Source organism: Stegodyphus dumicola, chromosome 12 (genome assembly GCF_044657685.1).
Source record: "Stegodyphus dumicola isolate Sdum_Otavi_A_Nest chromosome 12, ASM4465768v1".
In the NCBI taxonomy this organism is placed as follows: Eukaryota; Metazoa; Arthropoda; class Arachnida; order Araneae; family Eresidae; genus Stegodyphus; species Stegodyphus dumicola.
Genome location: NC_140779.1, coordinates 39,315,400 through 39,343,238, shown reverse-complemented (window position 1 = coordinate 39,343,238; position 27,839 = coordinate 39,315,400). Strand labels below are relative to the sequence as shown.

General features: G+C 33.0%; 1 protein-coding gene across 1 annotated transcript; it reads right to left on the bottom strand.

The window, feature by feature from the left end:
- Nucleotides 1-125: 125 nt before the first annotated feature.
- On the bottom strand, nucleotides 126-24,804 carry LOC118182770 (fatty-acid amide hydrolase 2-B-like). The gene is made up of 6 exons (XM_035352155.2): nucleotides 24,660-24,804; nucleotides 12,600-12,808; nucleotides 4,130-4,349; nucleotides 955-1,164; nucleotides 752-871; nucleotides 126-226 (listed from the first exon to the last, which is right to left on the bottom strand). Exons 1-6 carry the CDS (start codon nucleotides 24,802-24,804, stop codon nucleotides 126-128), a joined length of 1,005 nt encoding a protein of 334 aa, XP_035208046.2.
- Between the last annotated feature and the right edge of the window lie 3,035 nt (nucleotides 24,805-27,839).

The window sequence follows — 27,839 nt, the reverse complement described above, 5'->3', positions numbered from 1 at the left end:
GAGCTATATCTGAATTAAAAAATGGAAAGTAAAAAAATGGGGGGGGGGGTAATTTTTAGAACATTTTTCTATGTCTTAGCTGTTGCTGTTGTTGTTTTGTCCGTGTATTTTATTCTTCATTCCTATCACCAAACCACATTTTCTATCCTCTCGGACACAAAGTCCTCTCGAACTTTCGGCGCCTCCTCCGGGATTCGAACCCAGGCCTGTAAATGGCTAACTCTTCCTAATAATTTTATGAAAGCTTAATCAAATATAACGTCAAGATAGCCGGACAATATTCAAGGTAGGTAGTTAGAAGACAATATCGAAGAAGTGTTACTGAAATGAGTTTTGGTAATAATACAGGAATATAATTCCTTCCTCGCAAAACACATTTATTATCGCCTTAACTTAAATTAATACAAAAATTACATGCTTTAATCATCCATATTGAATGTTACAAAGATCTATGAATGGAATCTCAAAACAAAAATCATTTCAGAACAAAATATAAGACATAAAATTTATTAGGATCTGTCATCAAATCTTTAGTCAGCTTGATCAAATACCCAATGAAAAATGCAAGACTTGGGTTTTAGATATATGCTTCAGCTTTGTGTTTGATCAATACACATTCAAAAACGGACAACCAAAATAAAAAGAATTTTAAAAATACATATGCTGTAATAAATGGGAATATTTTAACATCTTGAAATCACTATTTAAAATGAAAGATAAAGAATTACAACTGATAATGAATCTATCTTACTTCTTGAAGGTTTATGTCCAAAGAGACCTGTGAAAAGACACGGTATTCTAATGCTTCCCATCAAATCATTCCCCAAGCCAAGGACTGAACCTCCTGCACTAAGTAAGGCACTTTCTCCACCTTTAGAATTATAATTGAAAGCAAATAAAAGAAAAGTTTTAAGATACTAAGAGATATTACCTAATGTTTCGATTACCACTTACCACTATTACCACCACTGGTTCTGCTGATGTCGTAAGGATTATTGGTCCTTCCATAAATTTTATTGCTGGTCTCCAGACTGATAGACATCTCAGGAGCATTTGTTGTGACTAGAACAATGGCACCAGCATTTCTCAAAGCAGCCACAGCAGGAGCATCCTCTGATGCTCTTACATCCTTAAATAACAAAGATGATCCAGTACTTCTCAGCCCTGAGGATAAAATTTATATATTAGAATTTTTGAACAGCTTGCCTGCCTATAATTCAACAACAGTCGTTCTTTGTCAGGCATTTTCTCTAGTAATGCATTTTTAAATAGCGCACTGATCCTGAGCGTTTTAAATGATGCTAAGTAGATAAAGATAAAAATACAAAGAAAATTCTAACGGGAACTATCTTTCGAAGAAAATTATCTATAATAATGGCAATATTTCTCGAAGCTAAATATTGAACTATCACCCATCCCCGGGGACTACCTCAACAGAAGATCAAATCATCTGAATCATGGTGTTAGGAGGTTTTATGTTAAACGTCGGTCACGGTAGTCCTTAAACCATGTTCATTCAATTTAATTGTTTTGGATAAACATATTAAGGTTACTGAATTATGACTGGATTCAATACAATTAATCAATAAAAGTAAACCAATTTTACTTCCTTGTTATAGAAGTTGCTTTCTACTTTAACCTTCTTTAGAAGTTAGCAGATCCTAAATAAGAGTGTTTTATTAAAATATTGTTATGAAAAACCCAGCTGCGATGAGATAGTTTCTCCGCAAAGCGGGGATAGGGTTTGCACAAAGTGGCGGGAAGATGTAATGCTTCCACATTTGATGCGAAATCGCTCATTTGAAGATATGCTGTAGACAGAGCGAGCACATTTGGAACTGTCCTGCGCAATACTGGCGAATAAATTATATTCTGATGCCTCATTAAGTGTTGCCATCATTTGTTTCAAATCCACGAATACGTAGAAAGCAATAGTATGAATGAAAGCTAATTAAATCTATAGCTTTAAATCTTTGAATAAGATTTATATTACCTAGTAAATTTATTTTCTCAATTTATAGATTTCATTTTGCGCTATTCACATTCGTTTTAAATCGTAATGAAAATAATGTAAGCTCTGACGACAAATAATTAAATGCTTGAAATATTTGCAAGAAGTATATAATGGAAATGTATTCGCTGGCCACAAACGATTCCTTCGGGAGACCATTGCTCTTATCTACTGAAATAAAGTAATTATTTCACCTTTTAAGCTATTCCACCTCGAGTTTCACAGCAACAGATACTATAGGAGAGCTTAGAACTCAAATGCAGAATAACATCTTTAGGATCCGTACTTTCATCTGAAATCTTACTTTAGATCCTAAAATGTATTCAATTGTTTCCACTGTAACTTTTTTCATATGCTTTCTTAAATTTAAAACTGAGAATGACATCGTTAATTTGTGGAAAAGGTACAAAATTATTTACTGAACTACGCTTTTGCAACGGGCGTCATCGCGCAGCAGTTACGAAGTTCACCTGCGAACCTCTGCATTATATGTCTGAACTTTATGAATTTCGGAAGTTTCGTAATTGTAAATTTATAATTCCTAATATTTCTGAATTTTGCAGCTAATCAGAACGAAACTTTCATCTTTTGTATAATTTTTGGATTTCTAGAAAATCGTAAATTTTTAAAATGCTCACTCCTTCAAAGTGAACTTCTTTCAAGTAAGCCATAACTGAAAGCAGTGCATTGTTCACTGAATATGAAAAGACATCAGATCCATCAACAAAGAATTTTACATCTTAAATTTGATAGAACCGTGTCTTAGTACTCTTGCGAAATAGTGTCTATTTTTTCAGTGCTTACCAGGTTTTTATTCGATCGTATATTCTATGCTAATTGTTAAATTGTAAATACAGAATTATAACATAAGCAAATAATCCCAAAATTTTTGGAGTCTACCATTGTTCCTATAAAAACGCTACAGTCTTCCAACTGCTTCCTATAAAAAAACTAGCTTATTTACATATTCGATATAATGTGCTTTTTGAGGAAAATAACACGGAAATAGAAACTAGAAAATTCGAGCCGAAATCCTGGACTCCAGAATAGAATAAAATAAGTCTTGAGAATTAACCATATAGACCGAAGGAATCCACTAAAAGATTTCTTGATCATGGGGTTTTTTTAAGTAAATTTTAAGTTTGGGAAAAGTTGATCGACTTTAAGGAGGAAAGTGATATGTATATGAAGGGGATCCAAAAAAAAAAAATGGTTACAAGCATCAACATTAGAAAAGTAGTTATCGTGGGGGAATACTTTTTCTCCAGAGTAGAAACAGATGGCACTAGCAGCGGTTGGGCTAGTAGGTAGAGTAAGTTTTCAGACGCTTCAGAGCAATTGAAATGGCAAGACGTTTAGAAACATGGTCTCGCTTGAAGGTGCGAGCAGTGATTCGTTATCCTGATCGAGTACCTGAAATGTGGCCACACCGTTACTATTGATTGTTAGTGCCACTTTGAGAAGGTTACGTGAAGTCATCCGACTCAAGCGCCCAGTCATGTTGAGTGATGGTGTTATCCTTCTGCATGATGTCCGGTTCCGTACTGCTGTCCAAACTCATGAAATGCTGAAAACATGTGGAAGTGGGAAATCTAGAATAACCTCTCAATATAGCCCAGATTTAGTATCCAGTGAGTGATGTAAAACCAGTAACTGAGTACTGCTCAATGGACAGAGTGATTTCTATCAAGTCGGGTTAAACAAATTGGTCCTGCGTTCAGATAAATGACTGAATAGCTAATTAAATGTAAAGTGATAGGCAAGTATTAAGTGGTAAAATGATAGGCAAGTATGCCTCTAAATTCTCATTTGTAATTTCTGTCTATTGTTAATAAATAATTTTTTATTACCCTTGTAACCTTTTTTTGGTTCCACCCTCGTATATGTCTGCAAAATCTGCACATGCTTTATATTTACCAAAGTTTAATATTTTCTTTCATCCTACCATAAACGTTCTCTAATGAATAGAGATAATTAAAGGAAAAGGATCATCTAATTTAATCGTCCAGATATTAAGATGATCCTGGATTGTAAGTTAGAGCGACAAGGTGCTGCAGTTACTTTGTCGATAAGGTTATTTACTTTGTGAGTAATTTTAATTCATCGTACTTTACTCACCTTTCACCTTAATGATAACTTTGACACTTAATGGAACTCCCAGAAGAGGATATGTTTCAGCAAGCTGTTCTTTAGTGAGTTTCCCAGATGCGACCAAGACATCCGCATCTTTGGCTTCGTTCAGAGCATCGGCATATCTCCTTTCGACAATGGCATTGATGAAAGGTTCCACTTCTGATATCCTCTGAATATAGGCCCGAATGACATCTTCACTTTTTAACTACGAAAAACATTTTCGGTATTAATTCATTACCTCAGAATCTATTCAGTCTCACGTTGGAATAATTTCTTTTTTTTAAACCTCAATTGTAATTTAAAATCTTATTAAACGTATGTTAATGATATTTATTTGCTTAGTAGTGTCAAGTATCAAACTTAACTGTTATTTAATTGAGTTGTATGGCATATTGAACTTATTAATGCAGATTTATTTAATAAGGAATGATAATCAGAGGTTACCTGTTCTGATAATCAGTCAGAAGAAAATATTTATTTAATTTTCATTCCCAGCATATAAACATTCCGTACCACGTCACGCGCATAGGGCAAAGTCCGTCCTCGGGATTCGCTATGGTTTCCGATGACATTTTCTCAACGCTTAACGCTTAGGAAAGCCTTTACTTCGCTTGGGCTCAACAGTACATATCCATAACGTCTGTTTACATTTTGATAGTAGTACCGAAAAAAATTAATATTCTATTGTTAATGGCGTGTGTTGTATTTTTGTTACCCCCCGGGGGAAAGCGATTAGAATACGATTAGAAATGCGATTAGAAATGCGATTGAAATGCGATTTCATGATTATTAGTGCTTAAAAAGCGCATTTTACGAGTACTGATTCTCTGTTCTTGATTTCTAGTGCTTTCCCAGGGCTCGGGTACCTTGGCGTGGTCGGGGGGCTCCCTCTTTATAGAGGGTCGAAATCCTGAGCCTTTCGAGCCTACTACTTCTGACTGACTTGGTGTGAACCCTAGGGTACCAAGTCGGTCTTACCCTGGCATTTGAATAATATTTTCTTGACTTATCTGGTGATTAATCATAATGGACTCAAAAGACATTCTTAAAGAAGGCCAGGCCTATGTGGCCAACCTTGAAACTATTCTTAAGAATAAGGCAAGTGGACTAAATAGAAATGTGGCCGCTGACATTAGACATCAGTTTCAACTGATGTTTAACTTATTGACAGAACAATGTGTCGAAATGGCCCAACTAGAAGGCCAACTTCAAGCCTCTGTCAATAATAATCAAGCAAAAGACTCATACGCCGAAATCTTAAAACGCCCAAAACGAGATCGTTCAAGGTCCAGAAAAAGACCAGACAAACAATTTATTACCATCCTCTACCCTAAAACGGATGGGGACAAACCAGACTCGATAAAGAAAAAAGTACTGAAGTCAATTGATCCCTCCAAACTCCCTATCGGAGTCAAACGAGTCAAACAAGTCTCGAAAGGAGGACTTCTTATAGAAACGAACAAGGAAACCGATCTTGAGATTTTGGAAAAAGAAATTAGTTCGGTACCAGAACTAAAAGAGGAACTCCAAATAGTCAGGCCACTAAAACGGTCTCCAAGAATAATTATCTATGATATCCCAAAGGATATCACAAAAGAAGAGTTACTCATATCATTAAAGGCTCAAAATGAAGAACTTGTTGGGGAAGGTTTAACGGTTAAATTCCCCATTAAACAAAAGAACAAAAACCACTGGGTGTGCGAGGTCACCCCAGAAATTTTCAAGCAACTCCAAAAAATTAAAAAGGTATGCATTAATTGGGAACGATTTAGCATTAAAGAATATTTAAGACCTACACAATGCTTCAAGTGCTGCCAATTCAGGCATATCTCAAAGCAATGTCAGACGGAAGAAGCGTGTGGTCACTGTGGCGAGGTGGGCCACTCTCACAAAGAGTGCGATAGTTCAACTCTCAAATGTATTAATTGTGCGGAACGAAATGCCAACAACGAGCAACAATACGACGAAGGACATTCAAGTTTTGATAAAAACTGCCCTTGTCGCATTTTAGAATTAGATGAACTTAAGAAACGCATAAATTATGGATAATACTCCTCAAAAGAAGTATTTAAGAGCACTACAAATCAACTTAGCACGCTCTCACGTTGCTACCGCACAACTTAAAGTGCATATTTTTGATTATGACTTGGTCTTCGTGCAGGAACCTTACTGTATTGACAACAAACCGGTTGGTTTTCCCTTACAAACTAAAGTCATCTATACAAATGATGGACTTCCAAAAACGGCCACTGTGGTCGTAAATCCTAACCTTACGGTTCTCAACATGTTGACCACTCCAACTTTGAACATCGTAAAACTGAACTTTGAACAAAGATCTCTAACGATCTTTAATTGATATAGCCCACCAATCACGGACCTTACAGACTTAACTTCTCTCCTCGACTTAGTCGAGAGAAACTTATCAAGTAATAAAGATAATATTATTTTGAGTGATCTAAATGCTAAAAGTGAATTATGGGGTTCTCCATTCGAAGACCCCAGAGCCAGAATGGTCAGAGAATTTCTGATTTCTAGACAATTTATTATTGAAAATGATCCTCAAGGTCCCCCAACTTATAATTGTTCTAGAGGAAAAAGCTGGATAGATTTAACAGCATCCCAAGGAAATATAATTCATGATTGGCAAGTTTTGGACGTTCCTTTGCTTAGCGATCATTGCTACGTAACTTTTGAAATCTCCTATGATAAAAGCTCAAATCAGGCAATAAGAAGGAAGTATAAATTGAATAAGATGGACTGGCTCACACTTAAAGAACAACTTGGTAGTTACTTTTCAGTTATCAATCCTCAATATGTGATAGATACAGTCGACCTAAACGCCTTAATAATTACCTGGACTCAAAAAATTCAATTTATCTGCGACCAAGCAATTAAAGCAAAGGGAAAATTTCTCAATGTTTAACAGAAAGGAGTCCCTTGGTGGACTCAATCGCTTAATATTATGCGGAAAAGAATCTTAGCAGAAAGAAAACGCTATCAGCGTTGTATTCAAGATGATAACCTAAGAGCATATTATAAGACTGTATACAAAAAAGACTTAGCCAAATACAAGCGAGAGATTCTTCGCTCCAAAAGAACATGCTGGAAAAATCACTTAGAAAGCATAGATCCAAAATCTCCTTTTGGCATACATTATGATTTGGCAAAGGTAAATATCTCCCTTCCTTTTCAAATTAAAGCGCTTCTTAAACCAGACAATTCAAAGACTGAGACCATTGATGAGACTCTTAAATTGTTACTGGCGCACCACTTCCCAGCTGATGACCAGAGCACAGACTCAATTGGACATAGACAGATAAGAAATCAAATTAAGACTCGATATGGCGCTAAGCGAGATCTTCCGTTCACCAAACAGGAAGTTGAATTCACGATTAAATCACTCAATTCAGGCAAAGCTCCTGGATTGGACAACATTCCTAAAGAAATAATCTTAGAAGCATTCCATGCCAACCCAATAGTACATACGGTACTATTTAATGAACTTTTTAGAAGAGGTACTTTTCCTGATTGCTGGAAAACCGCTAAACTTATTCTATTTTCCAAAGAAGGCAAAAATTTGGAACTTCCAGAAGCTTACAGACCAATATGTCTACTAAACACATGGAGCAAAGTTTATGACAAGTTAATTACTAATAGGCTAAACTATTACCTATTTTCAAACAACAAACTCAGTAATAAACAGTACGGCTTTACAGCTGGAGTCTGCTCTACGGATGCCATAAAAGACATAATTGACACAGTTGAAAATAATCGGAAAAATAATTGTTACACGAATATTATATCTCTTGATATTAAAAGCGCTTTCAATAATATTTGGTGGCCTTTTCTTCTACAAGAATTGAGAAATCTTATGTGTCCTATCAACCTTTATAAGGTAATTGAATCAATGTTAGAAAATAGAAGAATTATCTATGAAGTAAACAACACTTCTCTTTCTCATTCTCAAGAAAAAGGCTGTGTCCAAGGTTCAAACTCTGGGCCACTTTTTTGGAATATTTTCATGAACACTGCACTCCAAATAGACTATGGCGAGGGAGTACAAATACAAGCCTATGCAGACGATGTACTATTTATAGTATCAGGAGCCAACCACCAACAAATTTATACCAGAGCTAATAACGCCCTATCATTGATAACTGAATGGGCGAAGAACTGCAAACTTAATTTCTCCCCGGAGAAATCTAGCTCAATGTTTATAGCGGTTAAAAAGAGGGGTGCAGCTTACTCAGCCCCAACCATAAAGTTGAACGGCACCACCATTAAAAGGCGCAAACAAATTAACTACTTGGGCATAATCATAGATGAATGCCTAACTTGGCTTCCCCATTTAGACTATATAAAAACAAAAGTATGTAAGATCATTAATAGACTTATGAAATTTCCCGGCCTCTCCAAAGCAGTTATGAAAGAACTTTACAAACGAGCTATAGAAAGAACGGCAGTCTACGCCTGTGCAGCATGGTGGTTTCCACCAACTGTTAAAATGAGAACTAAAGCGAATACTATACAAAGAGTTGCCCTATTAGCTATGACAAAATGTTATAAGACTGTTCCGACTTCTGCTCTACAGATTTTAGCCGGTTTGATCCCACTAGATATTAAACTGGATCAAGAAAGTGCTATTCAAAGAACCAAAAGAGGCTGGTCAGACTTTACATTTGAAAATCTACATTTTTCAAAAGAAACCTTAGACTTTCCCAAGAATAAATGGTCAATCCATCCTGCATCAATAATGACATATGAATGGGATGATCACTTACCAATAAATAGAAATTATGAACTTTTTACGGACGGTTCCAAATCTGAAGAAGGCACAGGAGCGGGTTTTTGTGTCTATTGGAATGGCGCATTGACAGAGGAATTTGCCTTTCAACTAAACCCTAACTGCTCAGTATTTCAAGCCGAAACTCAAGCGTTGAAATCAGCCCTCAATTGGCTAATAATAAATAAGCATATAGCCCATATTTATACTGATAGCCAAGCTGTCTTGAAATCTTTGAAAAAATTTGATTCCCTAAACCAAGAAATACTGGAAGTTAAAAAGCTCGTCTTCCAAACTAAAGCTAAATTACATTGGATAAGAGGTCATCAAGGCTACAGAGGTAATGAAAAAGCGGATGAACTCGCCAAAAAAGGTATCACTTCTGAAGCGCACATAGAATGTAAACTTCCTCTGAGCTTCATCGTAAGGCAAGCAAAAGAAAAAGCTCTCACTCTATGGCAACTTCGATGGCAAGAAGAAGATACGGGCAGATCAACATTCAAGATCCTTCCTAGAATCTCCGAAAAGAGACACTTTAACGACTTTTTTCTGAATCAACTGCTTTCAAATCATGGAGCCTTCCCATGCTACTTCAACAGATTTAAATTAAAAATGCCACCTAGCCGCTGTACATGTGGACAAGTAGAAGCGGATGCCTTACATATGATTCTTCAATGCCCAAGTCTGGACAGAAAACGAAAAGAACTTTTCCCTCAATCTTTGAATCTCGACCTTTTATGTAAATTACTCTTAAATGATAAAGGTCGCCAATTGCTCTCCAAATTTATGGAATTCTTATACACCAATGAAAATACAATTTATGTATAAACAATATAACTGTGGCTTGAAAATGAAATTTATATATTCTGATTCTTCATTATTATTTCAATCTATGTTTATCTATGTTCTTTCTGAATCGTATCATAACTATTGTTTATTATTAATATTACTCATGTACTCTGATTATGTATTACTTTTAATGTTATTTGTCAAAATATGATTAATCTCTGTAAATACTCAAGTCTTGTAAATAAAGATGTTGGCGAGGTCAATACATCTTTCAGTTAGTGGACCTCAAAATTTGCTAGGAATTATATTCTTAAATTTTATTTCAAAATTTTCTTCTTTCTTTAGCCTAGTCCTGGCTGATTAGTTAATTTTCTTAGCCTTTGGCTCCGGTGATACCTCAACATTGAGGTGCGGACTGGATAATCCATTCTTATGTTGTATTTTTGTTACCATGAGATTTTACTTTTATGACACTGTAGTGTGGTGAATTTAATGTAAAAATGGTAGTGATTTTTTCCCTAGAGAGAAATGTATTATTTCCAGTGTGCTAACTCCGTAAACGCGTATTCATATTAGGTGGAGAGTTTTTTAATAAATGTATTCTTAATTCAAAACCCGAAAAATGTATTCTTAATGTATTCTTAAGAATACATTTTTCAGGTTAAATGTATTCCTAATTCATTGTTTCAGACTCATTATATATCCATTCTCTGCAGACGCAGTCCCCGAAAGAATGAGACAAGTCACTTTTCTCGAATAGAAAAACCATGGAAGCTAACATTATACTCAGTAAATTCGCGATATTTGTAATCAGTCTGAAAAAGTAAAATTTCACTTTTGAAGTTAGACTACTACAAATCCTTAATAGAGTAACAGAAATACGTATATTTAAATTAAATATTAATTTATGAACATTGCCAATTTTTAATGTATAACGTCTTCTGTACCTTTGTATAAAAACAGTGTTTAAAGAAGGAAAGTTCTTTTCTTATACATGTGTATTAAGTTCAGATGAGATAATACTGAATGCATTTTTTCCTTTCCTTTAAGACAACATAATATTAGAAATGTAAAAACATAGGCATTAAAATGGAAACAACATATACACTTGCAAAGGAAATATTTTCTGCACTGTGAAAGGAACAGAATGCAACAAAATTGCAAAAATAATATACTTAGTGGCACACAGTTTCTTCACAGTTGGGTTCAGATCGTCGTGTAATCCAGTAGGTTTCGGTTTTTGCACTATATTCTTGAACTGAGCTATTTATATAATCTAAGCGCTAAAGACTACTTCTGATATTAAGAGCATCTTTGAATGATTTTATAATTTTATTATTCCATGAAATAGGAAAGCATCTGCAGAACGCTGCATGCATATTTCTTTTGTCTAGAATTATTATTCAAAGAAAATAAATGATAATTTTCACGCTTCTGGGTGACGCGTACGCGTCATTCAATGAAAAAAAAAACCATTAGAATCTCGCCTAAACGTCATTAGAGTCATCAGAAATTATATACAGTCACAAGAAGGATTTTTTTTATGCGCGCGACGCGGTACGGAATGCTTATATGCATCAGTTATGCTGTATGCTACTTTAAATTACTAAAACCCTAAAGATATTAGTCGACGTATAGTATGTTCCTACCTTCTGATTACAATGCCTTAATTACAGGAATCATACCTTAATTAATACCTGGAAATTTTATTAGTAATTTAGTAAATTACTTCTATTACAGTAATCATCATCTTAAATGAAAATTTAAAATAGACATATTCATTAATACTTCATACAAAAAACTTTTAATTTAGCAGAAATCAACTCCGCAGCCTGTGGGAAACGTAGAGCAGACGTTCATTTCAAACTTAAATATGAAATAAAAATTAACACGAGCCTAAGTATACTTTGGTTCGAGATGTCTGAGTATTTGCGAAGCAAATGGGGCTTTCCGAAACTCAAGCCGATAAATGAACTTAAGCTGCAAGTACAGCATAACGATCAACAAAGCTGCTAACTCTTAAACTCAAGAACGCTTGTATGCTTTAACTAATCTCCATTTTGGTGGGAAATGATAAAAGTGAAATTTAAAGCTAACTAATAACTTTACTTTGAATAACGAATAGTCGATAAACGTCATTAAGAAACGAAGTCAAAGAAATGACGTCAAAAATTGTATCTTTCTTGTTAAGCATTTCATTTAAGAACAAGATTGCTTTCTCAAATCCATTTCCCCAAACTGGGATTTTATTCCTTTGTTTACATTTCGTCTCCTTTGTAGGTCATAATAAATCCTTTACGTTCGACAAATCAGATTTCATCAGTTTCTTAAGTAATTCGCCGAATTCGATTTTTGACCATATTTTTATATGACTGATAATCGGAGCTGAAGCTGACTAACTCTAGTTAAACATGGTAAAATATGAAACTTTACGATGTAATTAAAAACAAGTAATATTAAAAAATTACTTAGGTCAAGTCCTACTTAGGTCAACAAAGAAAAATTTCGTTTTAGTTACTTTTTATTAAAATTTTTTCGTTTCTAATTTATGAAGCTGATGGTGGTCTATAATTTCTCATTCTATCCATCTCTTGTAATGCTTCATTATCGCAAGAAACCTTTCCAGTGACTTTCAAGCAGTCCAGTTCTTTAAATATTTTCCATCTAATGATTTCGCACGACTCAAGGCGACATATGCTTGACCTGCTGCGAAGAGTTTTTGTAGGAAGCCTTTCCTATCGCTTATGCCATCCAATACAAGTTTAAAAATGTATTTGAACTTGAGGAATAAAAAATACTTTATTAACGACTAAACATTTGAACAAGATATAGGGAGAGTGTGAGCTAATAGTAGGAATTTTAACAAAAGAACGGAAGACATACCTTTCCTTCACGTATTTCTTGTGCAAGTTTGGTAGCAGACTTGAAGATTAGCTCATTTCTAATAGCTGGGACTTGCTGTCTTCTTCCCAAGTAAAGTACAGTCAGAAACAAATGAAAAGAGATACGCACTAACAGAAAACATTTAGCTAAAATCCAATAGAAAGCGATCAGCAGCCCATCAGTTATCGGAATTGGTTTCCCAGCTCCAACTGAAAGTATGAAATCGAAGCAAAACCTTTAGCAAAGTATACTAGTTTGTTATAAAACTGTGAACTGGATTTTTAAATGACTATTAAAATAAATTATGGGATCATTAACTCTTTTGCCATCCAAAAAGCGTTGACTAAAGAATTTGTTGCAACAAATCGTTGCAGTGATTTTTGAATATAACAACTCCTACAGAAGTAACTGGACTCTTCACTGGCATTATTACTTGTAAACAAAATTTCACCCCACTTTGAATGATAAAAAAAGTAAAGAGCTTCTAGTGGCTGTTAAGAAGCAGTTATATGGTAAATGAACATGATATTTTGCTATCAACACTTAAGTACTTTTTTCACAATCCAGGTGTCGCTTTTTGGTAATGATTTTATTCTCTTGAACATCTTGCCTACTACAGATTTTGGAATTCCTAAATTAATTTATTTTTTGGGATTCCAGATTTCCTTTCGGAAGTTCTTGAAATTTTAAAAAGAATTATTTTATAAAAAATAACCTGTTTTAAAGAAGCGGAATTGAGGGAATAGGAGAAAAAATGAAGGCAGAAAACATGTTCCTTCATTTTTAAATTCGTTTTTCTACTTAATCTTGTAGGGTTCCTCTTAGTTCATTAACTAGTTATTTTAATTTTAGTATCTTTTCTAAATTCTCTATTTCCTCTCACATTTCCTCCCCAGGATGCAAATGAAGTAGGTGAATAAGAGTATTTGAGCGGGGAAAAGAGAAGCTAAGACTGAGCGTGATTCCGCTTGTGTACCTTACGTTTCCTATTTTTTCTTCCAGCTATTAAGCTTAGTAGCGGCTACCATTCTAGCCGTTTAGTTAGTTTATCGGTGGTGAAGGTTGCTGAGTCAGCCTATCACATTAAATTAAATTGTGTAGTCTATCACGGCTTCGTAACGTTTGAATTTATTGTTATATTATCTTTAAGTTCTCACCGCAAGTAGTCGGTGCTTTTGTAAGCCCTGTTAAAGAGTTGTGACAAATAAAAAGAGCTTTTTATACCCTTTTCCTGTTTTATTGATTAATCTTCACGCCTGTACGAGAATTCGCCATGTTGAACTTTCAGATCTAGACACACGGTAGCCGAAAAGACTAGATCTTACGATCTTTTGATTGCTTTGTTATAACAATCTTACAATCTTTTGATTGCTTTGTTATAACAATCTTATAATCTTTTCATTGCTTTGTTATAACAATCTTACAATCTTTTAATTGCTTTGTTATATTTATTATTTGTTTTGGATGCTTTGTTATTATATTGTTTGTTATTGACTTTTTTTAACTAGTTTTTCACACATGCAAATTCTGTGTTAATCTAACATCTAAAACGTACTGCATTTGGGGATAAAAATTTCAGAACTAGGCATTTTTATTTCCTTTTTTATTATTTTGCGGTGTGTTTGCTGTTGAAAAATGCAAAATAATGCATTTTTCAACGTTTTTGATTTCATTTGACTAACGCGTCGGAGATATTAAAAACGGAAATTAATGGTTATAATAAAATTTTCTGCTTACATAAATACTGTAAAATCAATTAATACATTATCTGGAAATTGCTAAGAATGTGAAATTTCATCTCGTTCTTAACAGTACCTTATTCATAATTCTGCATGATAACGAATAGACGGCATTGCATTCAATTACACCTTGCAATACATATTGGTTTAATTCGAAGTGAAATATCAGAATAACAAAGTTCCTCAAAATGTCATGAATAAGTGATATTTTCTTGATTTTAATTTAAAAATGACTCTTTCATTTTGTACCTTGATTCCTTTTCTTCCAATATACATCCCAACTGAAATCAGATATATTAAAATGTAGCAGAAATTTTCATGTAAAATGAATGTGGAAGCTAACCTTCTGTACGGAATTTTCCGGCTCTAACGCTAAGAGGGTGTAAAATCCCATATCAAAATGTGGCAGTTCATTTACATGATTTAGAGAAAAGCACAGCTTTCAGATTTGAAAAATCGTTACAAGTGAGATGAAGCTAAGTGGAAGAGAAAAGGTTCTAGGAAATTCTAGAATTTTTCCTCGGGAATCCGAAAGCTGAACATTAAAAGAAAAACAAAATCCTTCAGAAACGAGTTTCGATTTATTTTCCCTTTTTAATACCTCCAGATTTTTCTGCTATGAAATTTTCCAGCATAGCCATTATTTTCTACTTGTAGAAAATTTTCTTAATGCATTTTGTCGTGTTATATATCATATAATTGTAACATTGAAAACGTAGTTCTAGCTGCCAACTAAAACCTGTGACATCGTATAATATGTTTTTCGCAGTTACCGTATCGAGCAATGCATGCAAAAACTCCTTCCTTAATCCACTCAGGAACTTAGAGCCTATCGGCAAGTGCTTTCCTCACTTCGTATTTCATACCCTGCTCTACAAAACAGTTCTGCTTTTTATTTCCTTTGTTATTTAAGAATCACTCCAATGATTTGTAAATTGTTTTAAAAAAAATGTTTAGTTAAAATACACAAAGGAAGGTAAGGAATAATGCTTTATTTAAAAACATTTTTCTACGCGTCACAGCAGATCAAAACGTATCTTAATTATGCGACGCCAAAGTAGTAGCATTTTATTTGCTCTTCTCCAACGTTATAAAAATCAGTTTTGTTTCTCACATACTTGTTCACTATCTAATACCCGTATTCAGTTTTTTAATTCAGCACATCAAACTTTGAGAATTTGAGTTTTGTTTCTTTAATTCTGCAGCTAAATGTATTACTTGTTATATCTTACAGCTAAATATTGCCTGGTGTATTCCATGGTTGAGTACTATTTTAATTGTGATGCTGAAATTTGTATATTGTTTCTTTATTCCCGCTGTAAACACAGTAGTTTAGAAAATAATATAACGGGACATAAATCTATAATACTGTCATGAATTTTGTATGTAATTTGTGTATTAAATTGTAATACTTTTTTATAAAGTAACATGAAATTCTGGGCATGAAAAACTGGCGATATCTCGCCAATTCAGCAAGTTGGAGACGGTTTGGGTGACTAATTTTTGTTGCTAAATTTGGCGAGTAGTTGCCAAAAATCTCCAAACTTGGCGACCCTTTGCCGACGTTGGGTCAGGTCCCTATATAAATAACTGATACTGCAACTGAATAACTTTAACTCCTCCCTATATGCAACTGTAACCGTATTCGGCCCTTAGATGTAACTTTGACAGTATATGCCTTCCAGTTATTTCAAGAAATAGAAGCTAATAGAGAATTCTCAGAGGTGGCTGAAAACTATATAAGACCGGAGAGGGAATCTGCTCTTAGTTTCTTAGCATAGAGTTGACCTCGGAGTATTCAGAGTATTGTGAACTTCGCCTTTTAGATGCATTTTGCATTGCGCTGTGTTTTAACGTTCTTATTAGTTAAGTGTAACTACTGATTGTACTCTAATACTAAGAAGAGCTGTATGAGTATTTTTGTGGAAAGTTCCAGAGCTGTAAAGTGTTCCTTTTGCTCAAATAAATTTTATCAAGCTATCATCGGTTCTGTGCGCACGCAATAGTATGGTTCCAGAATAGACAATAGAAATCTGACAACCTTTAATTTATTTTCAAACGGTAAATATGACAAGTGATTTTTTTCTAGTGTTAGAAGGCGGAGGCACAATTATTTAACTTAACTTACCCGAAGTTATCTATACGACGTATTATTCTTGCAATTACTGTTTGATTCAAAAACAGTTATGTAAGCAGTATTCCTTCATATATAGTTTATAATAACATATGTACTAATATTCTGCGAAAGAATTTATCTAGACCAGCTAAACTCAATCCGGATAAATATAAATAATGAAGTTTGTTGCGAATTTATTAGCAATAAACATTCTAAACTGACGCTACTTTCCCAGTAAAGCTGTACTGCGGTTATAACAAGAAAACTTCTCTCAAATTTGTGAAATAAAATTTCTTTTGTTATCAAGATAAAGCACGAAATTTAACTTTCCTTAAGAATATTGTTTTAATGTAAAAAATGTCCAGTACAAAAATTATAAGGTATTTCTCCCGCCTTTTTAGCATGTCTTCGTGGTGTAATGGTCAGCACGCCCAGCGCGTATTCGAGAGGTCCGAGGTTCGAGTCCTGGCGAGGGCATTGCTTATTTGTTCTCTTCTCCTTCTTAAAATATACCTAATAAATCTACAGTGACGCCCGAACTAAAAGGGTGGTGGATGATGATTCTGTACCACCAGAACTTGGCAATTGGGTCCCCTAATCAGTAGTCGCTCTTTAAAGAGTGGAATATATAAGATATTTCTACCGCCCTTTTAGCATGCCTTCGTGGTATAATGGTCAGCACGCCTGGCGCACACTCGAGAGATCCGAGGTTCAAATCCCGGTTAGGGCATTGCTCATTTTTCATGTCTCCTGCATCGAAGTATCCTAATGTACTCTACAAAGTTATTTAATGTGCGAAAGCTTACACAGGAGAATACAGCTTATATACGGTGTACTTCCGGAACTTTCTGGAATCTTTTAGGTACGCCGGTCATCTTTTTAAATCTTTATCTGTAAATCAAAGTACGCTTCAACCAAAATATTTTAAAATTAAATTTGAAAACATACTAAATTAAAATGGCATTGACATTGTAAAACTTACCACAGGAAAAATTACTCAGTTTGAATTTTAGTAAAATTTTTTGTCAAAAAAAAAAAAAAAAAAAAAAAAAAAAAAATGAAAAATTTCGTAGTTAAAATTTTTCTGAGAAATGTTTAACTAAAATACGAACTATGCAATATTTTAACTAGCGTAAATTCGGTATAACATTTCCTGTATTAACGCTTGAAATATCTAAGGAAAATGTTATTATTTCATACAAATTTATATTCTGAGAAGGAGCGTTAATACATACAGTATTACAGTATTAGAGAAGTCTTAGCACACTTATGTTATCATAATTTAGTGATATGTAATTTCTTAGAATGCCATTACCAAATACTTAAGAAATCCCTTCTTTATATACATATATATATTCCTTTTTCACTTCCACCTCAAGCATTTGCTCTGAATGGCTGCACCCACTGAAGAATTCAGTCGTCTAATCATCGACAGCGCTTACACAGCACGAATAGGGAGTAGGACATACAGAAGTGCTTACGGCTTGGGATTCGAACACGCACTTTGGATTTAGGACTAGTCTCTGTTAGCCACTGTTCCATCCAGGTTGACAATACAAATAAAAGATTTCTTCAGTAAAAATTCTTAGTATATGAAAAATTTACTTTGAATTCTTAGAAGTGCAAGAAATTTTGAACCGCTGTCAATCGAGCTTACTTTGTGCAGAAATTTATGAAGAAAATTTTCTCAATAAACTAATGATTATTATTGTTTACATAAATTTAGTTTTTAATACCAATTAATGATTATTTTGAATTCTAAAGAATACGTTATTGGCTCAAAAACTGTTCTTTATTTTATTTAAAGTTTTTTTTTATTATTTTTTGTGGCAAAAATTTCCCCATAAATATACGATGTAAAGTTCTAAATATAAATTTCTTCTTTCATGCTGCTGCATTCGCCTACATTAAAAAGCAGTCATTATTTTTAATAAATTAATTATTTAATTAGATAATATTTAAAGGCTTAATTAGCATAAATTAAGTTCCCTTTGAAAAATAAAGGAACCTCTACGATTTTGCTATATTTTTTTGCCGATATTGCCTTATTGGTTTATGATTCGCTGTACCTTTTCGAAAGTAAAATATCTTTCTATCCATTTTTGTGATTTTCCTTTCCATAGATCTAATAATTTCATTAGCATTATTTATTTCCACTTTCAGCTTTTAGAAAACTTCCTCATGTTAAAAAAAGAAATGGCTTAGTTGGTTTAATCCAAATGTGATCATTTGCAGAGCTAATTTCATTCTGAGAATATACAGAACTGCCTCAAAAAATAAGGATTCTAAAATTAACTTTATCATACCTATTATTTAGAACAGATACCTTTTAGGTATCATTTTTTTAGCGCTGTTTTAATATATACCAATGAAATTTACAGAAAATGTAATGCCAAACCCATTTAAAATAGCACTTGCGTTTCAGATCCTGATCTAAGAACAGTTCAAGAAATGTGAGATGAGTATATTAAAAATCACAAATAAAAGAAATTATTTGAATGATGAAATGCGTTGGAAGACTTAGAAAGGTCGCAACCTGATGCAAGACAATCCGATTTCAAGAGTGAAATTAATTGGCATAGCAACATCACGAGCCGACTGTAGAATCGCTACTAAAAGGATCAAACTCTTCCTATAAAAGTTATAATTAAAACCAAGATTTCTTCAGCCCAAGTTGATTTATTTTTGTGCGAAAAACTGCCAAAATAGCAACATCTTTCCTTACTATTTTTGAGCTTAACTATATTTTTTTTTCCTTTGAGAACATACAGACTCCCCGTGCACCACATATGTACAACACGGGGCTTACAGAAATAAGTTAACTAGAACATTAAAGGTTACATGTATAAATAAACATTAAAAATTACATGCATAAATAAAGCGAACAAAAGCAGAGAACAGCAGTCTGGACTTCACGAAAACAGATAAGTTCACTGGCCAAGTCACTCCGAACATTTTCAAATCGTTCTGTAAGCATAATCTAGGGCCATCAAATGTAGGGCACGAGAAAATCAAATGTTCTACATCCTAAAGAACTCTTTTTGAACATTCACATAAATTGTTTGATCGTAGATTAAAACGAAACAGATAACTTGCAAATTTACCGTGACCAGATAAAAACTGAGACACTTTAAAATTTAACAAGAGGAAAGACTCGGAATTCAGTCTATGGTAAATAGAAGGAAGGAACTTTTTGGTGACTTCCGCATTACAAGATGAAATATATTCCTCATTCCACATAGCTAAAAGCTTTTTATAATGAAAGGACTTCCAATAACTCTTTGGAATGCTAATGTTGATATCAATGGTTAAATTTAAGGCATCTTTAGCTAAGAAATCAACTCTTTCATTTCCGTAGAAACCATGATGAGCACGCACATAAGCAAAGCAGATATCAATACCTCTAATTCTAGATGAACTAACAGTTACTAGGGTTTCGATAACTAATTTATCGCAGCTGGTAATACTGTTCAAAAGAACTTAACTATATTGCTCCTCGGATATTTAACATAAATAATTCTGCCATTGGATATTGCTCGGTTTAAAGTTTTCAAGCAATGTCCAATGGAGCAAACAATATTATTTATGTTAATTATCTGCAATTAGAACAAAATTAGACAAACAAACACAAACAACAAAATTAGCCATCTGCGCATATGTTGGCGCATGAAGTATGGAAATTAAGGACGGACAACTTCCGATCAAAGAATTAATGTAACAAACGAAAAGGAAATATGCTAAACAGCGTTATTTAAATAATGCTGCTAAACTGCATTTTTATCGTATTTTTCGAATTCTGCATTTATTTTGTAAAACATGAAACTGGATACTTACGAAATGGAACTTTTTCATTACTCATGGTCTGGAAAAATTTTGAACTTATTTCAACACGAGTAACGGAAACAAAAATTTCTATCTGAATAATTTCAAATCAGCAGCTTACTTGAAAATATATGTTCACGTTCTTTAGCACCATCAAATAACGTTCTAAACGACATCGAATAACCTTCAGAAAGTATAAAACTTTGTCAAGTATTAGTTTTCGGGAAAAACTGCAAACTGTTCAGGGAAGAATAGACAAATAATTGCATAAGGAAAGATGCGCTAATTACTCTTCTCCTAATTTTAGACCTATTTTTATTTCACAGACCTTTCAGAGTTTACCAAGTTTTTAGAGCTTTTTAAAACTTACTTAAACTTTATAAATACCTGAATACTGTAAAAGTTTACAAAAAAAAAAAAAAAAGTATTATATTTAGATGTGGTACTTTTAACCGGTTTATTTCGATATTTATTGTTAACAATGTCGATATATGTGTTAAGATCCTTATAAGAATAAAAAAATCGAAATATCCCTTCCGGATAAAATCTAGCAATATGTGATATTCATATAATAAAAGTAACGACAGTATTTTAGACTCATAAAATTTATAATTAGTCCGAAGGGACTTTGTCCCTGAAGGACTTTTGTTTTCGTTTTGAGATTTTGCGTTGAGAACTTTAAAAGGCTGTATCACTTTTCAAAGTGTTGCCAACAAATACTATCGCACTGTGTTATAGTTGAAGAAATTAAATAATAAAGAATCTGCATAAATGTATGTATGTGTCTGGCATTGTGATAAAATAACGTTACCTACAGCTATCCAATTTTGAATGACGTAATCCTACTACGAATATAAACATCTGAAAGTCCAAATTTGAAAATTGGAATTTGTGTTATTATCGATTTCATATTTTGTAAAACTTCAACGAATTTTTGATTAACAAACTCAACGATTTAAAAGCGAGCAATGGCAACACTCTATGGGGGCGGAAGAACCTTTTTATCTGGCGTGCGGAACTGTGTATCGGAAATTCTAAAGATATGCTCATTTTAAAATTATTTTCCGACACTGCTGTTGAACTGAATTTTATGGTTTAAATGCAAATAATTTGATATTTAATAAATAAAGGTAACACACAAAACGTTAAAAAAACCGCCCCTTTGGATGTAATTTAAAATCTGAAACCTTTCAGATTTTTTTGACTTCATTCTGCTTGTTCTCTCTAAATTTAAAATTATCCAGCAAGATTCGGTTTCTGACTTCTTTGCGACTTCTTCTCCGTGAGAAATTATCAGTGAATGTGATGTTGGTCTTGGTCTTTTTGAAGTCGGTTGGAAGACGGTGGAAATGGATATGGAGGAGAAACATGAAGCCCTAGACTTGAGAGACCTGACACCGGAAAAAGAAAAGAAAAGCTTCAGAAATTGCCAAGAAGTGTCTTGGCTTTGTTCGACGAAATTACAGTGCTGACACTCGCAATCACACATAAGATAACAAGTAGTTCCTATGCTGCTAGAGTGATTTTGTGCAGGAAAAATAAAAAATATATAAAATAAATAATTTTTCACCTAACAGGCCATTAATCGAGGTGTTTCGCTATCGACTGCAGAATAAAGAAGTATCCAGTTTATTCCCATCTATAATTGAGGAAATTAGGAAAATTTGCTGAGAAAACATACACAAAATTTCCGCGTTCGCTTTTCGGACTAGTAGGATAAAAAATAAAGTAGCAATACAATCAATCAATTAGTAGCACCAGTTTTTGTAAGTTTGATTTTATACTGGAAGTTATTTGCCTAGAGCTTTGTACAAAACAAAATACGCGCTTTGTGCAACTTTTTTCGCTTCCGTTTAATCGAATACATTTGTAAAATAAGAAGTAGCTTTATTTAAAAATATGATTTTAGTATTTAAGAATTTAGATATGATTGTGATGATTTTTTTCCAATCACTTTCTTTTATAGAAATGCAGTGTTATACTACGCGTAGTATGCTTCAAGTTTTACCATACATACGAAATTACTAAATATTGAAAATGTAATTATTGATAAACTAGTATGAGTTTTTATCTGGATAAAACTATCGTCTTATAGATAGTAATAATAAATTATTTAGACTATACCAGTAGATTTATTATATAAATAACTGCACTAAAACTTTCTTACCAAGATTATGTGTGTAACGGATGTCACGCAAATGGAAAAAATGAGTATATTTTAAATAATTTCAAATCCCTGAAAAAAAAATCAAATTTCACAAAATAATTTCTGCTAAACGATTCAGGGTTTTATAAGTAATAAAATAAAAGAGAAAAAATTAATGATTTTTAAAGAACTTTAAAAAAATATGCGACGTTTGAATATGTTAACTGAACGCTTACATTTGATTTAAACGTATAAATACTTATTTAAGCATCGAGGTGTGTTTTCAGTCATACAAAGAAACATATAAAATATCAAGTCGTTATTTCTGCAGGGTGAGGCATTAATATTAGTCTGTTTTCAAAATTAGATAGCACATTCATTGTACGCAACAATAAATACTACTTTATATTGTTAGGTAAGTTGTCAGTATATTTTATCTACAAAGCAGGCCTCTCTCTGCAGTAAAACGTCTTGAAGAAGCTGTCTAGGACAATTATGCATGTAACTGCCATTTCCCAGGTACATTTGTTATGATCCGATATGGGTTGTCTTCCGAAATATTCCCAGTTTCCTGAAAAATTAAATTTTTAAAGTTGTTAATGTTAAAAAAAATTCTGCTACAACAAACTCCGAAAAACTGAATGAGAGTCGCTAATCATCATGAAGTCGAGATGGATGTCTCCATCTCAATTAAGGAAACTTTCCTTACAGGGCCATTTGAAAGTCCAGGTTTCACGCACATCCTACTGATATTAAAATTCTATGTATTATCATCAAGGATCAAATTACTGTATCTTATATGAGCTGAGCTGGCTTGAGCTGCTGTATGCTCAAATCTTAGAGCAGAAAATATAGCATAACAATAATATTTTTCATATCTTATTGTTGGTTTTCATATCTTTTTGAAGATTCTTGAATATTTTACAAATAATGTAACTAAATAATTAGCTCTAATATCAAAAAAGTATTTGCTTATTACACATCATTTCTATCTTCTATTGATGAACAGTATTTTTCTTCTGTTTTATGCACACGCTATAAAAAATAGGAAAAGTTACTCGAGAAAAATAATTATTTACATTTGTAAGTAAACAAATGAAGCTCATTGTGCAGTGATATAGCATAAAGTTTCTCAGTCTGTGACCCGCGGACCGCAAGTGTTCCTCGAACCCTGTATTTGCGGGTTTATTTTATTTATTTATTTATTTATTGTGTTTAAAAAAATTCGAATTAACTACCCATGTCCAAGTATAGTTGCAGATTTGACAATTTAGACACATGGCAATCGTCTATTACTTTTTCTTCCAAGATTTATTTTTTATTACAGGTTAGTCTGTCTACAGACTTCCCCCTCTAGTCTTAGCATCAAAATAGGGATTTAATGCACTGTGATTGTGGTACTTCTTACCAGCATACATCCAAACATAAGTCAGCTGTACAAGCTCATGCATTTCATTAATTTCAGTACCAACATTCATTTAATTTTCAGTTAATAAGATTACCCAAACACTAACAGCCTTGAATTATTAAAAACAAATGAAATTTTCTTCTATTAATTTAATTACTTAATTAAGTAAAATTTTAAATAATTGTATTTTAGAAATTATTGTATTTCGAAAGGGGCAAGAATAAAGTGGTTAGCAGAAGATTTTAATTCATAAAAGTGGTCCCCACTTGAAAAACGCCGGTTTAGCACAAAGTAAAGCAAATTACTACGTCTTTTAACACAAATAGACATAACATTTTCCCTGATTGCACTCTCATTGGAACATAATCATACTTTATTAAAATGTGTTGCTATGTTTAATACAGAACACTGTACCTTTTACTGCGTACTGTTAACGTACATAAAACTGAAAAAAAAATTTAATAAAGCCTGACATTGTTTGAGGAGAAAATACATCATCTCATATCCGACCTAAAATAAACTTAAGTTTCGTGATGCTTAATGCACTCGTGCTAATTAAGAAAGTGAGCAACAAACGCTAAAAGAAAAGATACGAATGGGTAAAAAGGAGAATTAAAACATACAATTTCCATATGAGGCAGAAATTGCATCGCCGAATGCAAATAGGCAACCAAAATTAGCACAAAATGCATTCAGGCAGTCACACCAGAATGTCTTAAAAAAGGGCATGTGCCGGATCGGAATGTTGCAAGCTGGTGCAGGACTATGTGCTGTTGCGAAAGAGCTGAATATGCATCGGAGTGTCATCTATAGGTTGTGGAATCATTACCAAAAGAATCAAAATCCTGTAGAAGACCTAACACCCTCCACCCTAGATATCTTTCATGAGCTCTGACATGCATTACTACAGGATGCATGTCATTATGCATGACCGCTATATGGCACAAGAAGCAGTCATGGTCAACAACAAGCATATTGCACAACAAGATGGTTTTTGTATGTCTCTGTTTTATTGCTTACTATGTGGTTTACTAATGATCACACGAACCTCTTGGATCAATTTCACGCTTATCCATTAAATAACTTTTGTTTCATTCCGTGCAAACTATGTCACAAACAGGCAATCAATAACAGCTAACCTACCCGAATGCGCAAACGTTTAGGATATATTAGAAACCTTGGCAGTCCAGTATGCAAACACTGTTGCCGAAACCATATTTCTAAAAGAATGAAACTATTCAAAATGATGCGATAAAATCGAAAAGATAAAATTAAAAAAAAACTTATTCGAATTTTGAAAAAGTCGCTTCGAGATGCACTGGCTCTTGTCTATATGCACCTATATACCAAATTTCGTAGCCCTGGGTCTATTAGCTTACGCGCAGCACGAACGAAAGACACACAGATTCTTTCTTTGATTATACGTAGTGTAAGAATTATGTTAATTTTATTAACAGTTAAATTTTAAGTTAAAGTTCCTTTCCTGTCAAATTCTTAACTTCAACTTAATACTTCCGGCCAGAACGTAGTTTTGGAATTTGCTGAGTATTAAATGAGAAGGAGCAGTATTTAAACCACGAAGTTATTTACTGAGACAGAGAGAGAGTCAGAGTTTCTGAACTACGCGCGTCTGCCTTTTTGGCCGCTGTCTCTCTCAAAGCTGTTTTTACGCTCGGCCGTACTCAGACCCTTGCTAAGCTTCGTAGTAAAATAAGTTAAGGGGCCAACTCTCATTGAACCTTGATAGCTTTGGCTATACTTATTTAGTTAATCTTAGTTTTAGTTTTAATTCTTAGTCTTTTAAGTTCAAGTCCAAAGTGCAGGCTTTACTTGTACACTCCCAGGCGGAGTTTTGTTAAATCTTATCGAAATAATAAAGGGTTAGTTTCCCTTCTCTCTTGTTGTTTCTTGTCATCGAACTCTAGCGATTATTCGCTTATCAGTTCTTAGGTTCCTCACTTCCAACATTAACTTAGAATTCCCAAGTGAGGTACCTTACAGTAGAGATTGTGTTTTTGTTGCTTATTTCTTGAGCACGAGTGTATTTATAATAACTGAAGAAGCCTCTCTGAAAGAATTTGTACATAAACACATCTTTAGAAATAAATATTTTATTATTACTAACTGCGAATTTCCTTAATTTCCTTTAATTTCTCACACGAGTGTATATAGTAAACAACTTCTGGAATTGAGCTTTTTCGGATACTTTCCCGTTTTTGGCCGCATTGTCCCATTAGGTTTAAGCCTACTGGAGATTTCAAGAATTCTATATTGGATTTATGCTCAGCGTTGTGCGTTGACGTTGTGTACAAACTGCTCAAAGTTCGATAGCGATTGAGCGGTATTTGTTTTCATTATAACTAAAATATTTTAAAATAATCATAGAAATACATACATTTATTAACATCAATAAAACCTTAATTTTTAAATTAATATATTCATAAAAATCCAACTATAATTCGTCACTAAGTATTTAATAGTATAGTATTAAATACTAAGTAATATATATTTATACTTAGTAAATACTTAATTAGTATTCTGCTACAAATGCGAAGTACTCAGCATTATCAGTCGGATACAGTTAACAAACATGTAACACTGCCGAAACAAATTCTGGCTGTCTCGAGAGTTAAAAATTATGCAGCTAACTTAAATAATTTAATATTTCTGTTTTAAAAACATATGAGTCTAATATTTTAGCATAAATTCAATTACTATGCTTTTATAAAATGAAAATTTCATTTTTCCACGAAACTTTACCGTTTACACATTCCAATGTGTTTCGTTACAAGCATTTAAAATTCGGGTTTATGTTCGTTACAAAGATAGTCTGACATAATCTATGAAAGGAAGTAGTTACGAAGATAGTCTGACATAATCTATGAAAGGAGGTTATTATTAAGTAAATTGATTTCATTTTTAATCACATGCATTACACTGCAATGATATAAGATCGTGGCAACTTATCATTTATTATCATTTATCATCATCAGGAATTTATCATTTGGAAAATCAGACAATATTCTTTTTTTTTTTTTTTACACATTTCTTAAAAATACCAATTTTGTTATAACTTTTCTAAAAATCTAGAATAAGATTTTCAGGATTTCTTTTGATGTACAAATTTTCAGGTAAATTACAATGAAGTATTTAACATATTATTTTAAAATGAGAATTTCATTATAAAGATGCAAAATTTGCAAAGAAATATTTTATTTTTGAATTTTACTAAAAGCTATCCGATTGTTTATTTAAGTTAGGATTTTTTCTGCCAATTTCTGAAACATACTCCTTCACAACTCCACTCCACATATAATGAAAATCTCGTTCTTGCATTAAAAAGTGTAATACGTCTCGCTTTATTTTGTAAATATATGAAACATGAATTTGTCAGAAAGAATGTATATCTTAAAGAATGTATACTACTATGAAGAAGTAAAGTTAAGTGCTAAGGATTGTGTTATCGTAAGCATTATTTAGTGTTTTCGTCATGTTTTACCTACGAAAAAAATTTATGTTTCGTTATTAAGGAGTAACAATTGTATTAGCTCTTATTTAAGATACTATATTACTTAATCTCAAAGAAACAATCATAAGGTGAATTCAATGGTGTTATTTCTCGAATTATGAAGACAATTTTTAAGGGCTCTGGAGTTAAAATTAAATTTTGTGCACTTTTAATATCCTATCACTAAAAATCATCATGTAGGTAAATATGAACAATTTCAGAATATTTTCAATTAATTGCTTCATTTGATTTTAATAAAGCGTTTCCACTTTTATTGCCCAATTAATTAAAATTAACAGCGATAATAGTTAAGAGCTACTAATATATTTCATTGCTCTTTACGATTTTTGAGTTTGCTTTTGTTTTTGGAATTATAGTGTAAAATTATAAAAAGTATTTTTTATAATTCTTTGGTAAAGTGATACTTTAGTATGTCGCCAAAAGTGACAGCCCAGTTTTTAATTTTGTAATTTTCAACTTATTAATTTAAATCAGCCAAAA

What these genes read in the sequence shown, in the direction of transcription:
- LOC118182770 (XM_035352155.2), bottom strand. Translation starts at nt 24,804, where the DNA reads ATGCTTGTTGTTGACCATGACTGCTTCTTGTGCCATATAGCGGTCATG. An exon ending in ACAGGATTTTGATTCTTTTG is followed by an intron (nt 12,809 to 24,659) that starts GTAATGATTCCA and finishes TCATACTTTCAG; the next exon opens with TTGGAGCTGGGAAACCAATT. An exon ending in AACCAGTGGTGGTAATAGTG is followed by an intron (nt 872 to 954) that starts GTAAGTGGTAAT and finishes ATAATTCTAAAG; the next exon opens with GTGGAGAAAGTGCCTTACTT.